The sequence below is a fragment of the Boleophthalmus pectinirostris genome, unplaced genomic scaffold, assembly GCF_026225935.1.
Source record: "Boleophthalmus pectinirostris isolate CB_2022bp ecotype Guang Dong unplaced genomic scaffold, ASM2622593v1 HiC_scaffold_19, whole genome shotgun sequence".
NCBI classification, from domain to species: Eukaryota; Metazoa; Chordata; class Actinopteri; order Gobiiformes; family Gobiidae; genus Boleophthalmus; species Boleophthalmus pectinirostris.
The window spans coordinates 16,672,210-16,682,921 of record NW_026571140.1 but is presented as its reverse complement, the minus strand read 5'-3'; the positions used below and the strand labels follow the sequence as shown (position 1 = coordinate 16,682,921).

At 38.3% G+C, this 10,712-nt stretch overlaps 1 protein-coding gene across 1 annotated transcript in view; it reads right to left on the bottom strand.

Annotated features, from left to right (window-relative positions):
- Window positions 1-3,405: 3,405 nt before the first annotated feature.
- The window catches only part of LOC110175475 (collagen and calcium-binding EGF domain-containing protein 1-like), a 29,564-nt gene continuing 22,257 nt past the window's right edge, over window positions 3,406-10,712 (bottom strand). The window contains exons 9-17 of the mRNA XM_020941660.2: window positions 5,951-6,003; window positions 5,700-5,834; window positions 5,251-5,385; window positions 4,935-5,068; window positions 4,682-4,796; window positions 4,448-4,578; window positions 4,276-4,311; window positions 4,129-4,164; window positions 3,406-4,045 (exon numbers count right to left, since the gene is read on the bottom strand). Of these exons, the coding sequence (XP_020797319.1) occupies window positions 3,857-4,045; window positions 4,129-4,164; window positions 4,276-4,311; window positions 4,448-4,578; window positions 4,682-4,796; window positions 4,935-5,068; window positions 5,251-5,385; window positions 5,700-5,834; window positions 5,951-6,003 (964 nt within the window). The 3' untranslated portion in view covers window positions 3,406-3,856. The remainder of the gene's footprint in view (window positions 4,046-4,128; window positions 4,165-4,275; window positions 4,312-4,447; window positions 4,579-4,681; window positions 4,797-4,934; window positions 5,069-5,250; window positions 5,386-5,699; window positions 5,835-5,950; window positions 6,004-10,712) is intronic.

The window sequence follows — 10,712 nt, the reverse complement described above, 5'->3', positions numbered from 1 at the left end:
AAGCTAACCGATAACATACACATAGACATATATTTGTGACATCATCAGTAATGAAGTAAGTCTTATACTAACTGTAAATTACATATTTATTTCATCATATGCAAAATTATACTGATAAACAAAAGGTTTACAGACAAACCTAGAAAAAGACCTAGTCAGAGTGAGGATTAGTAACAGTGAGAAACACTATAGGATGCTGTAGGCCTATTACACACCTGCACAACAGCCTGATCAAGGCATCAGTTGCATATTTTCGAAGCACTAATTAGTCTATTACTCATCATACAAGCTCCAGTTCTCAGGCCTCTTAGCAGCTCCATTATGAGCCCAATGACAGAAGTCGCACTACAATCGGAAGAGGGTGTGCCGCAGACGAGGACTAGAGGAGGAACAGGCTTCAGAGAGTAAACCAGAGTGCCTAGAAGGTCGCCTCAGGCATGTAGCTCGAATTTAAGAATGAGTTAGCGTGTCAAGATAGCGTGTCTGCAGTGGACCACGCCTGCACCTGTCAGGTGCTCTGTGGCATGCCTGCGTTTCGTGCAGCCTCACATGTGTCTGCTGGAGCACTCTACATTTATGTGAGCCGCTGGCCCTGTTGCACGCAGCTACATACCCCAGCGATGAGGGACACCTGTGATTTACCTATGGAAACATGGAAACAGCTAAATATTTATCATGTAGTGCAGCAGTGGGCTAGTCACATCCTGGCTCTGACACATCTTCTTTTGTAAACCCCTTCAGTGTCAAACCCTCCTCTTTGACTACCTGTGCCTTTAGGTCACTGTTATTTTCACAACTGCAGTTTCTGCATAAAATTGATTCTACAGGTCACACATTACAGTTACAGTAGAATTATAGGAGACATGCATATATCATTAAGGAAAAAGACAATTCTCATGCTATGTTCCCTTTTCCATAAAACCTATTACAACAACTTTGCTCATAACTCCTTTTTTAGTCTCCTCCATTTTTGTCCAGAGTATGTTCAACAAGTGAAGGTGTACATGATTCCAATTCAAAAGATACATTTTAAATATATTAGCAGTCAAAAGTAGTATTTACTGTGTTGCATTCCCTATATACTGAGAAACGCTTGGATAAGAGGGTTGGAGTGGTGCTGACACAGTCTGGTTTGAAGTGGCAGTGCTCTCGTGCAGGAGGGTATTTATGGACAGCAGCACTGTGCCAGCACAGATTCCACTCATACTGAGAAACATCTGGCCAAATTGATCTCCTATCTTTATATTCATTTAAAGATGACAGCTCACTGACACATTTGACAGACACATCACTAGATTTTAATTTAAAAGGAAAACATAATAATGATGATATTAATAAAATAAAATACTTGAACATTTTTACTGTGTGAAATATGAATAGCTGTCCATTTTCATTTTAAAATGACCATTACCTCTGTGAGTCCTATAATCAGCAACTGTGGGCTTTTGGCAGTCACATCATTCATTAAGTCATACAGGGCTGGTAGACATGCTGGAATATTCAGAGACATCATTGTAATATTTTAGGAGGTTTATTTTCTGATATTGGTTATATGAGCAGTTTGATAGCACTGACCATAAGTCACAACTATTTTTGGAGAGAGAGAACATGAAAGATGCACATGTAACTTCTCTCTCTCTCTCTCGCTCTACTCCATGGAAGTGTTAATTGTTTTGCCTGGAATGTTACACAGTATGGCATTAAAGATAATATCTATCTAGTATATGTTTTTGTTTGTTTGTTTGTTTGTTTTTTAGGGATGGGGGGAAAATGGGAAGAAAAAAACATATTATGTCTAAACTTGTAATGACATGAAGAATAACAAGCATGTGAAATATTGTATGACATAATCAGGAAAGTGATTTATGGCTTAAATTTATACCTTGAAAAACATGCATTCTTACTGTGAGTGGGCCTGTCTCCACAGATCTAACTGGTAACTTGGCCATTTTTTAATTTGGCCTCTGTATATTTTGCACCTCAATTTCTGGATTAATAGGCTACTGTTGGTACACCGGTTGGCCTATTGTTTAAACACATTTGTGCTATCCCCAAAACGCCAAAGAGGGATTAGATTAAGAGGTCAGAGTATTATAAACGTTCTTATTCTGGGGTGCGCTGATAAACTGAGAGTGAGGTGAAAAGTGTCAGAAACGAGAAAAAAACAACAACAAAAAAACAAAACAAAAAAACAACAAAATAAACTATGTTGACCCGTTACTGCTACCACCTAGTGGCCATTATAGAGGCCCAATTACACGACTTTTAAAACGTATTTTTCGTTTTGCTCGTGGTCACATAGGTTTAAGTTCCTCAGTGTTTTCTCCGATCAGTCACCATGACAATATTGCAAGCAGAAATGTCACGCTAAGGGGTGGAGCTGTGAGGTGGAGACAGCTGTCAGACACGCATTTTGTTGACTGGCCGTACAACTGTACACTGAGTTTGTCTTCAATCACGTAATCTTAAATGCGCGTTTTGTAGGAGACAATAAATTCTGACACATCTGGAAAAGAGACATCATATTTTGGTAAACGAGACCTACGTAGATTCTTCCTCGATGGTCTTGCAAGCTCTAACAAGCCCCTGAAATGGCCTGCGGTTTATAATTATCATTCTGCCAGGCATTTGACCCCTGACCCCTAATACTTAGACTCTTGATAATGACACCTAGCCACGCTATAGTTCAACAGTCAACACCAGGGTGAACACTTGTTTGTCACATAAATGTTAGGGTGATTTACTCTGGTCTCCTTCCCTTCCACATTCAATATTTACAGATCAACCAGGGTCACAACTATAGCTTTACTAGAGGTAGAACTACAGCTCTCAACTGGCTTGGATTCTTAAAAACAAACATGGGGTGAAAATAACTGATTTAGTGCTCTCTGCTAGTGGGAAGACTGATTTGGCATGTAAGAAATATAGTAGTATTGCTGTAAACATATAATACATTTTCTCATTGGCCTACACAATTACAGAATTAACCTTTGTGCTAGAAGTGTATTGACATCGCATGCAGTGTATGATGTCCTCTCTATGTACATGACTCAATGCTCAGATTGGATGTGGATTTAAAAAAAGCCAACACCTTAGCAGAAAATTTGTTTGTATTTCATAACTTTTCATTAATATTTATCCATGATAAAGTCCTATTAGTAATTTTCACTTTGAATGCTGTCAATTGCTAAATAATTTTCTCTATTATTTTACCTTCAAATCATACACGCCAGAAGCCATCACATTTGAGAAATAGATTTGACTATTTTACTATAATTAATTTTGTAACTTTCCTATTATCACATACACATAGAATACAGTATAATAGACATCACAGATAATTTAATATCTGACACCTTTAAGTTAATTTATCTAAACAATATCAAAAGTACAAAAGAGGTCACTGTCCAGCTCATATAAACCTCATGAGTTCTCAGAGGGTGATGATCTGCTGCAGGCCTGACCACAGGTGCAGAGGGGCTCCCAGGCCTGGCCCACAGACTCTATAACACCCGCCTACCCACCCAACGCACACACACACACATACACACACACACACACACAAAATTCCCTAACAGGAAGAGATGTAGACGATAAAGTGTGTGCCGTTTGAAGTGGTTTAGCTTAGAGACACAAAGGCAGAGGCAGCATCTTCCTCACTCATGGGCCCGCACGCACATTCCACCTCTCTATCCATGAAATATGAAAGAGGTTGGGGAAGTGCCTGCAGCCAGACAGTCTGTGGTCCACTTTGTAACAGGTAATCCTCTGTCCGCTGCTCACAGTTATGGCATATTGGTCCTCCTCTAGTGTCCTATATTGCTTTTGGGAATGCAGTGGTCAAGAAAGCTAAAGGTCATGAGTTTAGCGTGACATCGCCCTGTCCAGATCCCCAGTCCAAAACATCCTCCTCTGCTCCGGGGTGAGGGGAGGAGTCCAGAGTGAGACCTCGCCTCTCGCCAAACACCTTCTCCTGCAACTCGATGATGTCATTACGGATATCTGCCATCATGAGCAGGAGAAAGTCAAAGGACCCTGGTGGACCCTGGAAAGCAGAGTGATTGAAGTTATTATCCTAAACATCTGTTGATACTAAAATTATTAATTCGGTGAGGCGTTTTAACATACAGGTGGACCAATGGGACCTGGTGCTCCTCTTTCACCCTGTGGAAAAAACAAAAATAGCGCAATTACAGGGTAGCAGTGGCAAAAGTTAGAGAGGCTATTTAACAACAACAATAACAACAACAGTGATAGGTTTAAATGAATTTTGACCTTCAGTCCATCCTTTCCTGGTGCTCCTGGAGGACCCTGCATAAAAAGATAAAAATGAAAGGGATTGTTGGAAAACACTAAATCAAATTATTTTAGAAAAAAAAAAAAAAAACATCTGGAAAAAATGGTCCAAGCAACACAGGCAATGAAGTTAAATGTAAAATAACTTTACCACTGCTCCCCTGCGGCCTCTTTTGATATGCCTCAGGTCAGGTTCTGGACCCATGGGCCCTATGTCACCACGAGGGCCTTGTGGGCCCCTCTCTCCTGGCTCACCTCTCCTCCCTGGTTCACCTGGGTGTCCTGCTCACAACACAATTACATGATTATTTTTAACATGATTATTTTTATTAGTTAGGTTTCATTAGCACAGGTTAAAACACAAATTGTATTGTTACGATATTACCTGGTACTCCAGGGGATCCTGGAGACCCCGGAAGGCCAGGAGGACATAAGCCAGCAGAAGTTTTGCCTGATCTCCCATGAGATCGCTTATCACTGCTGTTGGCTAAGCCAGAAACCTGAACACAAGAGTCAACATCATTTAAAAGGTCTTTGGTCAAAGAAAAATCAGCATTTTATATTAGGACCATGTCTTATTTGAGGTTTTTCTTTTGAGATTTTTCTAAATTCAGAGCTCCCAAGAGGAGTCACAATACCTGGTTTGATGCCTGTGTGCTGCCCAGTTTTGACTTGAGCTGCTGCAGACTGTTCTTCATGTTGACAAAGTCCTGACATGTGAAGGAGCAGGCCCCAGCACTCATCAGAGTCTCTGACTTCCCTGAAGAACTCACTGTGAGACAAAACACACCGCTGTCACAGAGTACACTCACCTCATGTGTCATGAGCTTCACTGGATTTCCAAACAAAACTTGATAAGGACTCCAAAGTGTTCATGTTATAAGTCAGATACATGGTTTTGAGAGACACTCACAGTGTTTATGTTAGATATGTGTTGAGTAAGAGAAGACTCACAGTGCTCAGGGATGCAAGAGTGTTGGTCTGGGCCCAAGATGTAGCCTGTGTGACAGCGGCAGGAGAAGCTGCCCACTGTGTTCACACACTCATGCTCACAAATGTTGCTGTCAGGATGCTCACACTCATTAATATCTGCATCAACAGAGGACAAAAGTGGTCAATATTTTGGGAAAAAAAATAATAATAATAAAACCAGATGTTAAAATCACAAAAATCAGATGTTAAAATGATCTTTTGAGTATAGCAGGATTTTGAAAATGATGATGTGAATTTGTTTGCCTGGAAAAATCCAGACTCATCGCTGTACCAGTGGCGGATATGGATCTGTATAACAAATACAGAGAGAAATCCTTATGGATTTCCAGGCTAGGAATTTGTGGTTGCAATCCACTTTATAAAATAGTTAGGTTCTTCTATCTAATCTTCAAAGCTCTCAATAAACTAACCAATGCAGTATGGAGACTTATGGTTGCGGTGTCTCTCTCGGTCAAATCTGTATCCAGGGTAACAGGTGCAAACCACTCTTCCAAAGTTATCTGTGCACTGCTGTTCACATGGGGAAGCAGCACACACGTCTACACCTACAGACCAAAACAAAGACAAGCATTGCCCTCTAGTGGCTCATGTCGTCAATAATCAAATTACTGCTGTGCAAGACCAAAGCAAAGATAATTTTTAAAGCACAAATTGTACTTACTTTCTGGTATGCACTGGCCCATCACGAACCTGAATCCATCACAGCATTTCCTCCTATAAAACAAAGTGCACTGAATCATGGCATTTATTATTACATAAATAATGGGTTTAATGTTTATAACCTGGACTATAGTAGTATAAGTATTTTTTTCATTAAACGTCATGTGTCTTATCTGGAAATATAACGATAATTCTACCCAGTGCAGCATATCCTTTTTGATGTTAACTTCTATAAGAAATACTTTATTGGACAGTGTATTTTTGGCCGCAACATTTTCCAAAATTGATTTATGATGTTTGGCACTGACACCAGTTCTACACATGTTGCCAGCGTTAAACTTGGAAAAGCTAAAAGGAAATTGATAGACACGCACCAGATTTCTCACACTTGCTGAAAGCCAAAAGTGCTACTCATGGACGTGCTGTTACCGAGGGGACTAACATGCTACCTCATTCAAGTCACTTTTATTCTCCTCCAACCCCTATTCTGTGTAACCCTAAATCACTCCCTCTCCACTGAATGAAAAATAACCTATAAAACAGTGAGGCTGATGAGATCCAGATGACGGGGGCTTTAATCTGCAGTGGAGAGTTTAAAGTGTTGAGAGGTGCTCAAAGAAGTGACACAGTCCAGACATAAGAGCCAGATCAATCAACAATCAGTCCATCATTCAATTAACTGATCAGTCAATATGTTTGGTCAATATGGCACAAATGACCATAATAATACTTAGGCCTGCAAAGATTAATCAGATTGTGACTAGTCAACTATTGAAATAATTGTATTTTTCTTATTTTGATCTTTATTTTTACCTGGAACACACAGACTCTGAAAAATATTTAATCAAAATGTCCAAAAAAAATGTAACATTTTAGATTTTCATCAATTATACATTGTAAATGCAATTTCATTCTCCATTTGGAAGCCTTCAGTCACAGCATTTCATATTTCACATGTAAAATCTAAATGTATATTAATGGCTTGACTAAAGTCCGCTACCAAAATAATCATTAGCTGTAAAAAATACAACATTTTCTTCAAGTTGAATTTGCTCAAGGGCTTTCTTGGGGAATAGTTGAAAACAAGTGATTAATGGCCATTAATGCTGGAGTCTTTAGCAAGCCACAAAGTTGTCTAATGGTTTTCCTTCACTAAAAAGAAAAGAGAAACATTTATGGGCATGTGCACTTGGGATGTGGCACACCACATTATGTAATGCTGCAGAATTTTAAAGCTCTAGCATCACAAAACTTGGTTGCATTAAGTGGACCTTTAAAAAAAAAAACAAAAAAAAAAAACAATGTTGTATTACAGTCAAAATATCATTTAAATACACAGTAATTGTACATAGTAAGTGTACTTTAATGGTTATATAAAGGAAATTTGGAAAATATTTCTCAAAAATAAATCAGCATCCCAATTTATGATAAACATATTAAAATCAAATATAATTTGGACCAATGTTGATTTATTACAAAAAAAATTCAGAAAAATTGGCTATGTTTACATTTTAATTGTTTCTTCTCAAACGTATTATACAATTTAAAAAAAAACTGAATGAGATCTGTGTTGCCAGATTTTATGACCAAAATCAACTTCAAAGTCACCTGGAGCGAGAGGAACCATCTTTCAGCTCAATGTGACAAAAGACCAAGGAACTGATGGTGGATCTGAGGAGGACCAAAACTGTTGTGACCTCATGTTCATTAACATGGTCAAAGTGGATGTGGTGGAGGAGTATAAGTACCTGGGGCCGTACTTGGATAATAAACTAGACTGAAGCAAGAACTGAGACGGCTGAGGTCCAGCAGGACAATACTATAAATGACAGACACCGGAAATCAAAACTGCAACAACCACAGCTGTAAAAGCATAATCCTTCTGCAATATTTTGTTGATTGCCCCACTGTTGTAAAACTGTACATAAGGACAAAAAAATAATATGAGGATATTATAATATTTGTTTCATAAGTTAAATTGATTTTATTTCCACTGGAGGTTTCGTTTATAAAGACTCAGTGTACTTATTTTTTTACTGCTTTATTTATATTTTCTTAACTTTATTTTTTTGTTAACTCTGTTCTACTGCTGGTCAGTTGCACATTTGTAACATTTTCACTTGGGGACAAATAAAAGCAATTCTGATTTAGTTTTTGTCCTCAATTTATGGCAGAGAATGGTTTCCCAGTTTTAATTATGAGTGAGAAATGCCTGTGGGTCAGACATGCAGCTGCAGTGCCCCAGGGAGAGGGTGATGGACAGAGAGATGGAGGCCGGGCGTCTGAAGCAGCACGGGGGGCAGTGCACAGCTGACCCATGTGTTTGTGTTTGGGAAGGTAAAAATATTTCAGCCGACAAGCTAAACTATTGCTCTCTGTGCAGTCTGGACTGATTCTTTTGTCTTTAAATTTTACATTTTGAAAGCAGGGGAAAACAAAAGGCATATTTCACACCAATTGCATACTTATAAAAGGTCAGTAAACACATGTTCTGGCATTGATTGTTTGAAGTTATAGAGCAGATATGAGAATTCTGTGACAAAACTGTCACAACTTTCACTTTCGTAACTCTACTATAAGATTTGTACTTATATTATAACTTTAAACAATCTATGTTGCGTATGTTTTCTAATAGACTGTAAGTGCTAGGGTACAGTCTTCTGTTTTTATTAGTGAGAGTGAAGAATAACCCTTTCCAATGTTCACTGGCCCCTCATTAGCCCCCCTCCCATTAACTTACTGTACGACCTGTTGATGTAAAACATGCATTTACACAGACCTCTCAAGTCTGTATACTAACAGCTTAGTCTCAGCAGCTTAGAGCATGGATGTGGTCAATTGATGTTTTTTGAGGTTCAAATGCAAAAATGCATTTCATTTGAATATCAGTTAGATGCTTGATAAATGACGTAAGAGAAAGGGTGCATGTGTTGTCAATAACAGAGTTGTAGATTTACAACACATCACAAAAACTGCAGACCAATACACAGGCACTGTTTTCTCTGTGTTTATTAGTTGTCAAACAAAAGCTGCCTGCTAGACAGGCTTATATGATTGATTTAACGTGGTGTAATGGAAGGACAAACCACAAATCAGGACTTATTTCTATTTGAATATATTTTTGTATCTTGTTCTAACCCCTCTCTAAGGACGTGCAGGAGTTCAGCCAGTAATAGGTGTTAAGTTTGTTTTTTGAGCACTGACCTGTAATTTAGAAGTGTTTGGCACAGTAAGACTTCACATTCAAATTCATTCATGTTGCAGTTTCACAGTGTTTTTAAGTGAAATGTTTTATGTTGCCAATTATAACATGAAAAAATTGCCATATCAGGTAATAAACTGAATTTGACACAAATAAATATGGTATGTTGCAATGATACTCGTTGAAGGTCCACTCTCACAGCCGGGGAAGAGGTTAGGTGTTTTGTCCCACCACAGCTGCTGTGAAAATCTGCTCAAGGGACCTGATCGAACACAGACCAGAGTAACTTTACACTCAAGATTATGAGATTCACACAGGCATTCTTCTAAGGAATTTTTACAATGACCTGTTTTTTTTTTTTTTTTACATATACTATATTAACAATGAACTGTTCTTAGTGTCTGACCAGTCATAGATTTAAGATCCTATGACATGATGCATGATTCACATGTGCTTTATAAGATACAGTAGCTTTTACTTGATTTATTATTATTATTATTATTTGTTTGTTTTTTTTGCTCCAGTACTTCAGTAACAAAATCAACCACTTCTTCCCACCTCTTTCCAAGACTGATGAGTTTCCAGTGACTAGATAAAATATTTAGTCCTTTTCTTTTTCACCATTCAATTTCTTCTCTTGACATAATTTGTCATCTTATTCACCTCTGACCTCATGTGCAGCATTGTGGTTTGAATGCAAGCACGCTGTTTGCCACGCTTCCTGTGATAAATGAGACCACGCACTGACAGAGCAAGAGGGAGAGGCATGCTAAAAGAAAAGTCTGAAGTTTGCTGTCATCCACAAACCTTCCCTCTTGAGAACAACACAGGAAGTAGAAGGTCAATGGCCCCTCAACACGCCTGGACAGCGACCGGATCGTGTGTGTGTGTGTGTGCGTGTGTGTGTGTGTGTGTGTGTGTAAGCTGCCATTTTGATCGATTTGTCTCACAATGTGGCTTGTTCAATGCTCAAATCATAACATGCTGTATTCATCAAGCTGGCTGCGTTTAATTTACTTCCCTGGTTGTAAGCGGTTTAAAAACTTGGCTTGGCAGATTGCATATGATGGTGTGTTGAAGGATTACGCTCTAACTTATTAGCATGATGAGGCCAACTATAAAACTACAGTCTAACATATTTTTGGATGCTTGCCACATGCATTCAGTTTGCTTTGGGGCACTGTTGGAACATAATGAAGTAAAAGTAGTAAAGTATTATAAATAAGTATAAATGTGAGCTATCTGTACTTCCTTAAGTATTTTTTTAAGTGGATACTTTTTACTTTTACTTTACTACACTTGAGAAAAGTTATCCGTACTTCCTACCATTATATTTTTGAAAAGGACTGAAAAGTTATAGTATTGTCTTGTTGAAAAGGCTGAACGTTTATTTTTAACACGTGTAGTCTGTTTCTGTTTAACAAAATTCAGCCCAAATCTTTATCAAAATCATTATTTTGATGCCTTGTAAGACCTCAAAATATGAAATGTGAAATACTTTTGCTTATTACTTTGAAGTACCTTTTTAAGCAGGTACTTTAAAACTTTTACTTAAGTAAAT